Here is a 15,583-nt window from a genome sequence, read left to right on the forward strand (position 1 = left end):
AGGCTCATTAGCTTTCTGACTTCCAAAGCATGAACAAATATTTGCTTAACTTATTTATCTTAACATATTTATCTAAATCCCTTGAGAAGAGGACTGCTTGTCTTTCATATTATTCTTTTTCAGCCCAATGCCTCTGTGGGAATCTGAGAAGAAAACATAACTCATGTTAAATGATGACCTTTGATTTTAGAAATGGAACTCTTTATAGTATTCAACAGTAGCAAATTTTATAGGGTTAGTTTCAGAAGCCAACTTTTAATTCAGGCAAGAAGTACTACTTTGGTATTACCTTTCAGGGAATACGCATCCCTTTCAGGTCTGGCCATAGAGGAAGACGGCCGCCGTGCACTGGGCCAAGGTGAAAGTGGATGGCGGCGAGGCGAAACTGAGCAAAAATGAGCTAAAGAGACGCTTGAAAGCTGAGAAGAAAGTAGCAGAGAAAGAAGCCAAGCAGAAGGAGCTCAGTGAGAAGCAACTAAGTCAAGCTGCAAACGCTGCCGCCAACCACACCTCTGACAATGGAGTGGCTGCTGAGAAAGAGAGCCTGGACCCAAATCAATACTACAAGATGCATAGTCAAGAAGTCCACCAACTGAAAGTCAATGGGGAAGACCCGTACCCACACAAATTCCATGTAGATATCTTGCTTACTCAGTCCCTCCAGGAATACAATCACCTGCAACCTGGAGATCACCTGACTGACATCACCTTAAAAGTGGCAGGTGGAATCCATGCCTAAAGAGCTTCTGGAGGAAAGCTCATCTTCTATGACCTTCGAGGAGAGGAGGTCAAGTTGCAAGTCATGGCCAATTCCAGGAATTATAAATCAGAGGAAGAATTTGTTCGTATCAATAACAAACTGCGGCAGGGAGACATAATTGGAGTTCAGGGACTCCTGGGAAAATCAAGAAGGGTGAGCTGAGCATCACTCCCTATGAGATCACGCTGCTGTCTCCTTGCTTGCATATGTTACCTTATCTTCACTTTGGCCTCAAAGACAAGGAGACACAGTATTGTCAGAGATACTTGGATCTGATCCTGAATGACGTTGTGAGGCAGAAATTTATCATCCGCTCTAAGGTCATCACATTTATAAGAAGTTTCTTGGATGAGTTGGTTTATTTGGGAACAAAGCATGAAAAGGAACCCTTTATTCCTCTTCCCTCTCTGGTGGGTGAACGGAAGTGAACCACCACAGCAAAGGGAGAGCAACTCACAAGAATCCCTTGCAGTCCTTGAGCATCCACAGAAATGCAGAGATGCCTGAGTTTTACAACTTGCCATTGTGATTTTTCTAGCCAGACGTGCCGGCGCTGGGACTTTCAGATGACCTGGGAGCTGCTACGTTCTCCTTCTTGTCTTCTGGTTTCATGGCAGGAAACAGAAGTACTTCCTTTATGTCAGTGGAGTCTGTGAGAAATATGGTGAGGCAGTTGATGCCCATGCCCCAGCCAGCTGTGGGGGGCAGCCCGTATTCCAGGGCAGTGCAGAAGGTTTCATCTATGACCATGGCCTCATCATTGCCAGCAGCCTTGGCCTTGGCTTGTTCTTCAAAACGCTAGCATTGCTGCACTGGGTCATTCAGCTCAGTGTAGGCATCACCTATTTCCTTCTTCATGACAAACAGCTCAAACCTCTTGGTCAAACCCTCTTTAGAATGGTGCCATTTGGCCAACGGGCTCATTATCTGAGGGTGATCACAGATAAACGTAGGATTGATGCAATTCACTTCCAGGAACTCCCCGATGAGCTTATCAAGGAGTCTGGCTGTGGTGCGAGGTGGTGAGCATTCAACACCTTTTGCAACACAGATATTATCAAGAATTTTTCAGAGTTTCTTCAGTTTCAAAAAGGCGTGTTTCTGGCAGTTTCACACCCAGTGCTTTCACAAGCTCTTCTACCATGCTGTTTCTCCAGAAGGGTAGGGTAAAGTCAATGGCTGGGCCTTCTGGGCCATCTGGGTTGTAGGTGACCTTGTAACAACCTGTAATGTGCTTCACCATACCTGAGATCATCTTCTCTGTGATTTCCATGACATCGTGATAGTCTGCATAGGCCATGTAGAATTCACAGGTGGTGAACTCAGGATTGTGAGTCAAATCAATTCCTTCATTCTGCAACAGGCATCCAATTTCATGAAACTGGTCGATGCCACAACCACCAGCATCTCATGGTAGAGCTCTAGGGCAATTCTCATGTACAAATTCATATCCAGCTCATTGTGGTTGGTGATGAAAGGCTTGGCCACAGCTGTCAGTGAAATTACACATGCAAGTCTCTGCACACCAGTGAGAATACCCTTAAAGTCATACGTGACACAAAGGAGTTGGCATCAAGTACACCTAATTTAACGTAGCTTATGACACCTTGCCTAGCCACACCCCCACGGGATATAGCAGTGATAAGAATTAAACATGAACAAAAGTTTGACTAAGCTATACTGACACAGGGCTGGTAAATTTTGTGCCAGCCACTGCAGTCATACGATTAACCCAAGTTAATACACATATGGCGTAAAGAGTATTAAAGACTATAGCAACAAAATAAAAGCCAAGACTTAACTAAGATGTAAAAAACTACAGTTAAAGTAAAAACAAACTATGAAAGTGGCTTTAATACATTCTGATTACACTATACCTAAGACCCAAACTGGTATTAGATACCCCACTATGCTTAGCCCTAAACCAAGACAATCCAGTTAACAAGATTGTTCGCCAGAGAACTACTAGCAAGAGCTTAAAACTCAAAGGACTTGGCAATGCTTTATATTCCTCTAGAGGACCCTGTTCTGTAATCGATAAACCCCTATAAACCTCACCAACCTTTGCTAATTCAGCCTATATACCGCCATCTTCAGCAAACCCTTAAAAGGAACCATAGTAAGCACAAGTATATACATAAAACATTAGGTCAAGGTGTAGTTAATGAGTTGGGAAGAAATGGGCTACATTTTCTATTTCTAGAACACATATAAATGAAAACCTTTATGAAATGAAAGGTTAAAGGAGGATTTAGTAGTAAATTAAGAATAGAGCGCTTAATTGAATCAGGCCATGAAGCACGCACACACCACCCATCACCCTCCTCAAGTACCAATGCCAACTATTTATAAATAATTCCCAGGTAATAAGTACAGGAGGAGACAATTTGTAACAAGGTAAGCATACTGGAAAGTGTCCTTGGATTAACCAAAGTGTAGCTTAAACAAAAGCACCTGGCTTACACCCAGAAGATTTCATTAAAATGACCACTTTGAACTAAAGCTAGCCCAACTAATAAATTACAATACAACACACAAACATAAAACAAAACATTTATAAAAATTAAAGTATAAGAGACTGAAGTATTTTTTTTTAAAATAATAAATTTTATTTTTATATTCCCCATACAATTGCAACCCCCCATTCTGACCCCAATCCCTCCCCTCCTGCCCCCACCCCCAAAAAAGTGTCTCTGGTTCATAGTTTTTTGTTGATTTTGATTTTCACTTTCTTATAGTTATTCATTTTCCTGGTCCCTTATTTAAGTTTTCTAGATTCCTGCTATGAGTGAGACCATCCGATATTTTTCTTTTTCTTTCTGGCTTATTTCGCTGAGCATGATCCCTTCCAGGGCCATCCATGTTGCTGCAAATTGCATGTGTTTATCTTTTTTGAATGCTGAGTAATATTCCATGGTGTATATGTACCACATCTTCTTGATCCAGTCATCTATTTCTGGGCATTTGGGCTGTTTCCAAAGCTTAGCTATTGTAAACAGTGCTGCTATAAACATAGGGGTGCAGGTGCTCTTTGGAATTGATGTTTCTGTGTCCTTTGGGTAAATACCTAGGAGTGGAATTGCTGGATCATATGGGAGCTCTATGTTTAGTAGGTCCAGAAATCTCCACACAGCTCTCCATAGTGGTTGGACCAGTTTGCACTCCCACCAACAGTGCAGAAGAGTTCCTTTTTCTCCACACCCTCGCCAACATTTGTTGTTGCTAGTTTTTTTAATATGTGCCATTCTCACTGGTGTGAGATGGTATCTCATGGTAGTTTTGATTTGCATTTCCCTGATTACAAGTGATGTTGAACATTTTTTCATATGCCTGTTGGCCATTTGCATTTCCTCTTCAGAGAAGTTTCTTTTTAGCTCTTCTGCCCATTTTTGGACTGGATTATTTTCTTTGTTGTTGTTGAGTCTCATCAGCTCTTTGCAGGTTTTTGTGATCAGTCCTTTATCATTAGTGTTGGGTGCAAAAATGTTCTCCCAGTTGGTGGGGTTTCTCTTTGTTTTGGTTATTGTCTCTTTTGCTGTGCAGAAGCTCTTTAATTTGATGTAGTCCCAGCTGTTTATCTTCGCCTTCACTATCGCTGCTTTGGGTGATGTGTCTGTAAAGATGTCTTTGATATGCAAATCACGTAGTGTTTCGCCTATATTTCCTTCTATGTATTTTATGGTTTCAGGTCTTATGTCTAGTTCTTTAATCCATTTTGAGTTGATTTTTGTGTATGGTGTGAGGTAGTGGTCAAGCTTCATTCTTTTGCATGTAGCAACCCAGTTTTCCCAGCACCATTTATTGAACAAACTTTCTTTGCTCCATTGCATAGTCTTTGCTCCTTTGTCAAAGTATTTTTAAGGTGCTGTAGAAAAAGTACTGCAAGGGACCGAGTGAAAGAAAAATTGAAAGTAATGAATAGCAAAGCTTACCCCTTTTACCTTTTGCATAATGAGTTAACTAGAAAACCTTAGCAAAGAGAACTTAAGTTAAGTACCCCAAAACAAGACAAACTACCTGTGAGCAGTATATCAAAGTGAACTCCTGTATGTGGCAAAATAGTGAGAAGACTCTCAGGTAGAGGTGAAAAGCTTATAGAGCCTGGTGATAGCTGGTTGTCCAGAAAAGAATATAAGTTCAACTTTAATCTATACCAAAAAAAATCTTAAAATTTTTAATGTAAGATTAAATGTTAGCCTAAAGAGGTACAACCCTTTAGACATAGGATACAACCTTCAATGGAGAGTAAGTATAAAAAATCATCATAGTTGGCCAAAAAGCAGCTATCAATTAAGAAAGTGTTCAAGCTCAACAATAAAAACACTATAATTCCAACAATATAACTAAATACCAACAATATAACTAAATACCAAACTTCAACTGGACCAATCTGTATCAAAATAGAAAAAATACTGTTAATATGAGTAACAAGAATTATTTCTCCCTGCACAAACCTATATCAGATCGGATGCCCCACTGATAGTTAGCAAACTAATAATAATAACCTAAATATAAAACACTTATTACACAAATTGTTAGTCCAACACATATTTGCTACAACCAAAGGAAAGATTAAAATAAGTAAAAGGAACTCGGCAAACACAAACTCGGCCTGTTTACCAAAAACATCACCTCTGGCATTAATAGTATCAGAAGCACTGCCTGCCCAGTGACATAAGTTAAACGGCCGCGGTATCCTGACCATGCACAGGTAGCATAATCATTTGTTCTTTAATTAAGAACTTGTATGAATGGCCACGCGAGGGTTTAACTGTCTCTTACTTCCAATCAGTGAAATTGATCTTCCCATGAAGAGGCGGGAATAATAAAATAAGATGAGAAGACCCTATGGAGCTTTAATTAACTCAAGAAAGCAACATTATAATCCGATAGGCAACAACACAACTATAACTGAGTTAACAATTTCGGTTGGGGTGACCTTGGAACATAAAACAACCTCTGAGAGATTTAAGACCGACAAGTCAAAACCTGTAAAAAATCATAATTGATCCAATAAATTTTGATCAACGGAATAAGTTACCCTAGGGATAACAGCGCAATCATATTTAAGAGTCCATATTTAAGGGACCATAGGGTTTACGACCTCGATGTTGGATCAGGACATCCCAATGGTGCAAGCACTATTAATGGTCCGTTTGTTCAACGATTGGAGTCCTACGTGATCTGAGTTCAGACCAGAGTAATCCAGGTCACTTTCTATCTATTACATACTTCTCCCAGTACGAAAGGACAAGAGAAATAAGGCCAACCCTACATGAGAGCCTTAAAATTAATAGATGATTTCATCTTAATCTAGTAATTTATAACAAATTGCCCAAGAAAAGGGCTTCATTAGGGTGGCAAAGCCCAGTAATTGTGTAAAACTTAAAACTTTATATTCAGAGGTTCAATTCCTCTCCCTAACAATATGTACATAATTAATCTCCTAACACTAATTGTAGCAATCCTACTTGCTGTAGCATTCCTTACGCTAATCTAATGAAAAGTGCTAGGATACATACAACTACGAAAAGGCCCTAATATTGTAGGACCATACAGATTACTACAACCAATCGCTGACACTGTAAAACTATTCACTAAAGAACCATTATGACCACTAACCTCACCAATCTCCATGTTTATTATCGCCCCAATCCTAGCCCTAACATTAGCACTAACCATATGAATTCCACTACCAATACCATACCACATGAACTTAGCAATACTGTTTATATTAGCAGTATCAAGCCTAGCCATGTACTCCATTCTATGATCAGGTTGAACCTCCAACTCAAAATACGCATTAATCGGCGCCCTACGAGCAGTAGCACAAACCATTTCAAACGAAGTAACACTAGTTATAATTCTATTATCAGTTCTACTAGTAAGCGGATCCTTTTCACTATCAAACCTGATGATCACCCAAGAATACACCTGACTCCTATTCTCATCATGACCACAAGCCATAATGTGGTTTATTTCAACTCTAGCAGAAACAAACCGGGCTCCATTCAACCTAACAGAAGAGTGTAGGGGCAGGAAGAGCACAGTGCAGGTTTTCTAATCCAGCAGACTGGGTAAAGGAGGAGTCAGAGTCCTGGAGCCCTCAGTGGCTTTTGCAGCCTTTTATTGGGGTTTACCAGGTACACAGCAGCCAGGTACACTCTATCTGGGCTCTCCGGCGTTCTCTCTCTCTCTCTCTCTGTAGGGTAAGGTAAAAAATCAGGCTTTTCTGCCCACCCACCATCAGGATAGATGAAGGAACCCTGTGATCCTGAATGTATGCCTGATGGCGGGCACCTGAAGTGGGTACACCTGCGCTAAGACTGTGCTTTTTAAGGGCGGTGTCACGGGGACGCCAGCAGCAGCAGCAGAAGTCGAAAGAGAAGCCAGAGAGAAGCCGAGAGAGAAGCAAAGCAGAAGCAGAGAAGGCCAGAGAGCCCAGAGAGAGTGAAGATTTGCTGGGGGGCTGGGAAGACTGCCAGCCTCCCGGCCCCCCAGCACCCCTGCCTGCCATATGCCTGGTGAACCCCAATAAAAGACCTGCAAAAACCCACTAGGACTCTGACTCCTCCATTACCTGTTCTGCATGGGATCTCAGAAAACCTGCACTGTGCCCATTCCTAACCTCTACTCTCTCTCTCTCTCTCTCTCTCTCTCTCTCTCTCTCTCTCTCTCTTCTACCTACCTCTCAATTTTTTCTACATTTTACCTACCCTACAAAGGGGAATCAGAATTAGTGTCAGGATTCAACGTGGAATATGCAGCAGGCCCATTTGCTTTATTTTTCCTAACAGAATACACAAACATCATCATAATAAATGTCCTAACCACAATCTTATTTCTAGGATCATTTCACAACCCATATTTACCAGAACTATACTCAATCAACTTCATAATTAAAGCACTAATCCTAACCATCTCGTTCCTGTCAGTACGAGCCTCATACCCACGATTCTGATATGACCAACTAATACACCTGGCATGAAAAAAACTTCTTACCACTAACACTAGCACTGTGCATATGACACGTCTCCCTGCTAGTATTCTATCAGGAATCCCACCACAAACATAAGAAATGTGATAAAAGAGTTACTTTGATAGAGTGTAGGTGTAGGGTAAAGAAAATATCAGGCTTTTCTGCCCTTCCGCCATCAGGATAGATGATGGATCCTTGTCCTGAATGCATGCCTGATGGTGGGCACCTGGAATAGGGTGTGGGCATAGGTAGATGGGATTCAGCTGAGCTAAGACTGTGCTTTTAAGGGCGGCGTCACGGGGGGACGCAAAACAGCCCCAGCAGCAGCAGCAGAACCTGAAGGAGAAGCTGAAGCAGAAGCAGAGAACGCCAGAGAGCCCAGATAGAGTAAAGACTTGCTGGGGGCTGGGAGGCCTGCCAGCCTCCCAGCCCCCCAGCCAGCACCCCTGCCTGCCATATGCCTGGTGAACCCCAATAAAAAACCTGCAAAACTACTGAGAACTCTGACTCCTCCTTTACCCGGTCTGCATGGGATCAGAAAACCTGCCTTGTGCCCTGTCCTGCCCCTTACAATTGGCGTATGTCGGCAAGATCCATGCAGACGGGTATTGGAGCCCTCCGAAGACCTGGAGGGACTAAGGAGAACAGACTTTGCCTGTGACGACGCTGGAGGCACCATGGCGGTATAGAAGATGGATACGTCCACGAGCTATAGGATGAGACCTGGCGTGAAGGAGACGCCCGAAAGGACCAGCCAACGACACCGGAAAGGACCAGCCAACGACACCGGATAGGACCAGCCAACGACACCGGAAAGGACCAGCCAATGACCCCTGAGGCAGCAGGCCATTGCTGAAGCAGGGAGAGGCCAATGGACTGATAGACTGATGAACTGATGATTTTGGACTGACAATCCCGCCAGAAGGCGGAGGACCTTAGCAGGTTATGTTTATTTTTTGAGAATCTGGGGGTGGCCAGTGGGCCTAGATGGCCAAAAGCAGCCTGTGTATGCCCAGTGGCCAGGTGGAGGAGAAAAGCCAACTAAGGTGGCAAAAGCTGGTACTGATGCTAAGTTGAGAAGCCCTAAAGCGGCTGTTAAGCAGCCTGGGTATGCTGAAGCCCTGTGAGTCTCGTAAAATCACCTGTGGGTGATGCCCTGCTCATTCTTGAGTGAGGGTGAGGAGCTGAGGAGCCCGTCCTTGGGGGATGGGTGGGGAATGTGGCTTGGGGTGGAGCCCAAGCCAAATGCAAAGTTTGGATCCCCAACCCATGTGCTTGTGCAGTGGGTTGGCTTGAGAGCAGGGGTCTGTGAGTCGCATGGGTGGCCATGAAGGCCGAGTGTTGGAGCGACTGCAGACAGAAACCCTGAGGGTTGGCGATTACCCCCAACAGAATAAAATTGCCAATCCCAGAGCTAGTGCATCCTGGGGGTGGATGCTGTGTGTGCCTTGTAGCCGAGACCACAGCCAGAGAAGGCCAGGAAGCCTGACGGCTCCTGGTGTGTTATAGCAGATGCCGTGTGTGATTTCCCCTCCCTCGTATGAGCAGTGCCTTCGGCAGCAGATTTGGTGGCTCATCTGCTGGTACCAATAATTGTCTTTTGCACTTGGTTGGTGCCCTGCCTGGACTTATTTGTGTTCTGTTGTATTTTGTTATGTTGTATTTTGTTATTTGATGTATTTGCTTTTGTGGGCCATGGCTGCATTGTTTGTTTGCTTAGAAAATTGTGTATATATGTATAGACTGTATGGCAGAAAACCCTGAGGGGGTGGACTGTAGGGTAAAGAAAATATCAGGCTTTTCTGCCCTTCCGCCATCAGGATAGATGATGGATCCTTGTCCTGAATGCATGCCTGATGGTGGGCACCTGGAATAGGGTGTGGGCATAGGTAGATGGGATTCAGCTGAGCTAAGACTGTGCTTTTAAGGGCGGCGTCACGGGGGGACGCAAAACAGCCCCAGCAGCAGCAGCAGAACCTGAAGGAGAAGCTGAAGCAGAAGCAGAGAACGCCAGAGAGCCCAGATAGAGTAAAGACTTGCTGGGGGCTGGGAGGCCTGCCAGCCTCCCAGCCCCCCAGCCAGCACCCCTGCCTGCCATATGCCTGGTGAACCCCAATAAAAAACCTGCAAAACTACTGAGAACTCTGACTCCTCCTTTACCCGGTCTGCATGGGATCAGAAAACCTGCCTTGTGCCCTGTCCTGCCCCTTACAGTAGGGTAAGGAAAAATGTCAGGCTTTTCTGCCCTCCCGCCATCAGGATAGATGACGAACCCTGCAGTCCTGAATGCATGCCTGATGGCGGGCACCTGGAGTAGGGTGTGGGCATAGGTAGATGGATTCACCTGGGCTTTTAAGGGCGGCGTCATGGGGACACCAGAAGAAGCCGAAAGAGAAGCCGAGAGAGAAGCAAAGAAGCAGAAGCAGAGATCACCAGAGAGCCGAGATAGAGTGAGGACTTGCTGGGGTCTGGGAGGACTGCCAGCCTCCCGGCCCCCCAGCACCCCTACCTGCTGTGTACCAGGTAAATCCCAACAAAAGACCTGCAAAAGCCACTGAGAACTCTGACTCCTCCTTTACCCGGTATGCTGGATCAGGAAACCTGCACTGTGTCATTCCTTCCCCTACATAGAGTAAATCATAGAGGTTCAAGCCCTCTTATTTCTAGAATTACAGGACTTGAATCTGCTCCTAAGAACTCAAAAATCTTTGTGCTACCACATTACACCATATTCTATAGTAAGGTCAGCTTAATAAGCTATCAGGCCCACACCCCAAAAATGTTGGTTTATATCCTTCCCGTACTAATAAATCCACTAGTATTTTCCTTAATCTCATTCACCGTAGCACTAGGTACAACAATTGTACTAATAGTTCACATTGCTTAATCTGAATTGGATTTGAAATGAACATACTAGCAATTATCCCAATCCTAATTAAAAAATTTAACCCACTCTCAATAGAAGCAGCCACAAAATACTTAACACAAGTCACAGCCTCAATGCTACTAATACTAGCCATCATCATTAATCTGACATACTCAGGTCAATGAACTGCAATAAAAATAACAAACCATATCGCTTCCATAACAATAACAATCACCTCAATCATAAAACTAGGTATAGCCCCATTTCATTTCTGAGTACCTGAAGTAACACAAGGCGTACTCCTACTATCAGGAATAATTTTACTTACATGACAAAAAAATCTCCCCACTATCCGTACTAATACAGACCGCCTACTCAACACAAATCTTATATTAACAACAGCAATATTATCCATTGCTGTGGGAGGATGAAGAGGATTGATCCAAACACAACTACAGAAAATCATAGCATATTCATCTATCTCACACATAGGCTGAATAGCCGCTATCATAACCTACAACACCACAATAACCCTAAATCTAATAATCTACATTATACTAACACTCACAATATTTATACTACTACACATCATTTCATCCACAACTACCCTTTCACTATCCCATTTATGAAACAAAATGCCCCTAATAGTAACATTAATTCTACTATCAATACTATCACTAGGTGGACTACCACCCCTATCCAGATTTATACCAAAATGAATAATCATCAATGAACTTACCAAAAACAACAGCATCATCCTACCAACAATCATAGCAATCCTAGCACTACTAAACTTATACTTCTACATACGACTAACATATTTAACATCTCTTACAATATTTCTACCAACAAACAACATAAAAATGACATGACAATTCGAAAACATAAAAAAGACACCACTACTCCCACCACTAGTAATCTTATCAACTATACTGCTACCACTGACACCAATACTACTAGCACTAGAATAGGAGTTTAGGTTAAATCAGACCAAGGGCCTTCAGAGCCCTAAGTACAATTTACTTAACTCCTGAGAACTAAGGATTGCAAGACTCTATCCTGCATCAATTGAATGCAAATCAATTACTTTAATTAAGCTAAATCCTTACTAGATTGGAGGGCTTTGATCCCATGAAATTTTAGTTAACAGCTAAATACCCTAAACAGCTGGCTTCAATCTACTTCTCCTGCCTCAAGAGAAAAATAGGGAAGCAGGAGAAGCCCCGGCAGAATTGAAGCTGCTTCTTTGAATTTGCAATTCAATGTGAAATTTCACCACAAGTCTTGGTAAAAAGAGGGCTTAAACCTTTGTCTTTTGATTTACAGTCTAATGCTTACTCAGCCATTTTACCTATGTTCATCAACCATTGACTATTTTCAACAAACCACAAAGACATTGGCAAACCGTACTTATTATTCAGTGCCTGGGCTGGGGTAGCTGGCACAGCCCTGAATCTATTATTTCATGCTGAATTAGGACAACCAGTTACTCTCTTAGGAGACAACCAAATCTATAATGTAATTGTCACAGCCCACGCTTTCATAATAATCTTCTTCATGGTTATGCCAATCTTACTGGGTGGGTTCGGCAACTGACTAGTCCCACTAATAATTGGAGCACCTGATATGACATCACTGCGAATAAATAACATAAGCTTCTGACCTCTACCACCATCATTCCTACTATTATTAGCATCTTCTACAGTAGAGAGAGGGGCTGGCACAGGATGGACCGTATACCCTCCATTAGCCAGAAATTTAGCCCATGCCGGAGCTTCTGTAGACCTAGCTATTTTCTCTTTACACTTAGCAGGTGTTTCATCTATTTTAGGGGCAATTAACTTCATTACAACTATTATCAACATGAAACCCCGAGCAATGTCCCAATACTGCAGGGGGCCTTGCTGCCCCAGCCAGGTAAGACGCTGGCAAGCAGTTAAGGAAAGGGCCTCACACCGTGGGGCTGAAGATTCCTTGTGCCTCACACCGTGGGGATGAAGATTAATCTATAACCTATATATATCCCTTTGTTTTTTTGTTCTTGGTCATATAAGAAAAAACCTCTCAGAAAATACATTGGGCAATAAAGTATATGTATAAGAATATTATAAGCACATGGCATGGAGAATTAGCTGCTTAAAAATTAAACACTGTAAATTTGGCCTGCCTGACAATGGGAATGAGTTTGTTACACATGAACATGACTGACAAGCAATCCAGGACAATTATAGTAAGTCCTTCTTTTGATTTTTTTAGAAGTTTCTTAGAAAAGTTTTTAAATGAAGTTAATTGTGTTAAGAAGTTTCTAGGTAGGGGCCTCCCCTGGGGGCGCAGCAGTTGAGTGCTGGGCTGTGAGGCTGCCCTCAGCCTCTGTTCCCCCCGCAGCCAGCGAGGGTCCCACCAAAAAAAAAAAAAAAAAGAAGTTTCTAGGTAGAAAACCCTATTAGCTGATAACCAAAAAGCAGCTGGTCTCCGGCTGAAGGCGGTATGAATAGAAGAGTCTTGACGCTTAGGCTTTAGCTGATAGGGGTGTACTGGTGGCTATCAGCTGTCTTAGGTAATTGTCTAAACTGAAATAATTAGTTTTAGTGTTAGGTTTAGTTTTTTTATCTATTAACCTTAAAGGTTGCCTTCATGCTGAGAGCACATAGCAGCCAAAAGTCTATGGGAAAAGAATGCACTGATTGTTTCTGCTTTGCTTCTATGCATATGATGATGTCATCTCACTGCTTGCAAAAAATGAATAAATAAATACCTGCTGAGTCCCTCAGTAGAAGATATTTGCACCTCATCGAGTGTCAGTGTCTCTAAGCCATCCCTTTCCCCTAAGCCCTCAAGTTTCGCCTACACTGTCTCATCCTTTCAGGGACACCTGACATGACATTTAGCCAAGGTTGGTCGTCGGCACAATACCCAACACCACTACTTGTATGATCAATCCTAATTACTGCCGCACTACTACTACTATCCCTTCCAGTCTTGGCAGCGGGCATTACGATACTACTAACAGACCGAAACTTAAACACCACATTCTTTGATCCTGCCGGGGTTGGCGATCCAATTCTATATCAACACCTATTTTGATTCTTCGGACACCCAGAATTATATATTCTGATCTTGCCAGGATTCGGGATTATTTCACACATCGTCACATATTGCTCAGGACAAAAAGTACCATCTGGATACATGGGAATAGTCTGAGCTATAATGTCAATTGGGTTCTTAGGTTTTATCGTATAAGCCCACCACATGTTCACAGTAGGACTAGACATAGATACACGTGCATACTTTACATCAACAACTATAATTATTGCTATTCCTACTGGAGTAAAAGTATTTAGCTGACTAGCAACCCTGTATGGAGGTAACATCAAATGATCACCAGCTATACTACGAGCCCTTGGCTTTATTTTCCTATTTACAGTAGGAGGCTTAACAGGAATTGTCTTAGCTAATTCCTCACTAGACATTGTGCTACACGACACATATTATGTAGTAGCTCACTTCCACTATGTTCTGTCAATAGGAGCAGTATTTGCCATCATTGCAGGCTTTGTGCACTGATTCCCACTATTTACAGCTACACATTAAGTCAAACCTGAGCAAAAATCCACTTTGCCATTAAATTTTTAGGAGTAAACATAACATTCTTTCCTCAACATTTCCTAGGGCTGTCAGGTATACCTTGACACTGAGACACAGGGCAGGCTAGGAATTAGGCAGTTTCAGGGACACTGCAGGAGGGGACCTCGGAGAGTTGAGGAAGGCTTCAGAGATAAGGGCAGCAAGAGAAGTGTAACTAATTCCATCTGGAAATACAAACATCCCAGGACCAAGGACAACATTGTTAACGCTGGCCTTGGTTTCCTTCAGGTGGTAAAGGGAGGTAGAGATTGGGGAAATGGAGAGTGGTTTAATTTATGGACAGCTTAGAAGGGCAGCTGTTTTACTTCAATGCAGGGATGCCCATCCAGAGGACTGGGCCATAAAGATAAAGATGCAACAAATGGGGAAAGACAGACCTGCTAGATAAGGAATGTGAACATCCCCCACTCAGTAACAAGTTAAGTGAGACAGCCGAGAACTAACCAATCACAAAGAGACTGGTGGAGCTTTAGAATAATGAGGGAAAGAAGGTATATATTCCCTGAGACACGACTCCACTTTGGCTTCCTTGCCCCTTCCAGGCCTGGTTTCCTGGCCTGGGAGTCTCACTTTATTTCTGCTCTTTTTCTCCTCAATAAACTTTTTCTTTCTCTAAACAAACCTGCCTCTTCTCGCTTGCTTGCCTGAGAGTCTGTGAAGTTCCTGCTGCGGCTTCGTGAGACACCAACCCATGGGGGTCTAGTGGCTGGGGCTCAGCGCTGCCCTGCAGCCTGGGATCTGTTCCTGGCTGGGACACTAGGCCTGACAATTCCGGTATCAGCACTACTCAGACTACCCAGACGCATACACTACATGAAACACAGTATCGTCTATAGGATCATGCATCTCATTAACAGCAATTATGCTTATATTATTTATAATCTGAGAAGATTTCTCTTCAAAACAAGAAGTTTCCACTGTAGAACTAACAACAAACATCAAATGACTACACAGTTGTCCACCACCTTATCACACATTCGAAGAGCCTACCTATGTTAACCCAAAATAAATAAGGAAGGATTCGAACCCCCAAAGATTGGTTTCAATTAAGGTTCTTTTGTCATACTACATAAACTACCTCAACTTCTAGATATTTGTTAAACAGGTAAAAGAACTTTAAGGTACTGTGAATGGCCTGGATCATACAAATAGGGTGAGACAGAACTAAGACTATGCAGTAGTTTTCTTCACCCATAATGCAAAACATTTTTTTTAAGATTTATTTATGCATACAAGAGCTGGGGTACAGGCCAGAGGTGTGGGGGGTGAGAGGATTCACCAGAGACAGAGTGGGGAACAGAATAGGCAGATTGACCGAAGTATACTGCTGAGG

At 42.8% G+C, this 15,583-nt stretch overlaps 1 protein-coding gene across 1 annotated transcript; it reads right to left on the reverse strand.

Annotated features, from left to right (window-relative positions):
* Positions 1-1,294: 1,294 nt before the first annotated feature.
* Positions 1,295-13,598, reverse strand: LOC119242252 (lysine--tRNA ligase-like). Its single transcript, XM_037507991.1, is given in 6 exon segments — positions 1,295-1,828; positions 1,830-2,155; positions 2,158-2,299; positions 6,383-6,776; positions 12,142-12,427; positions 13,454-13,598. Coding segments are annotated over 6 exon segments (1,827 nt in total).
* Positions 13,599-15,583: the final 1,985 nt, after the last annotated feature.

This window comes from Talpa occidentalis, unplaced genomic scaffold (genome assembly GCF_014898055.3).
Source record: "Talpa occidentalis isolate TD23 unplaced genomic scaffold, MPIMG_talOcc4v2.1 talOcc4.12, whole genome shotgun sequence".
In the NCBI taxonomy this organism is placed as follows: Eukaryota; Metazoa; Chordata; class Mammalia; order Eulipotyphla; family Talpidae; genus Talpa; species Talpa occidentalis.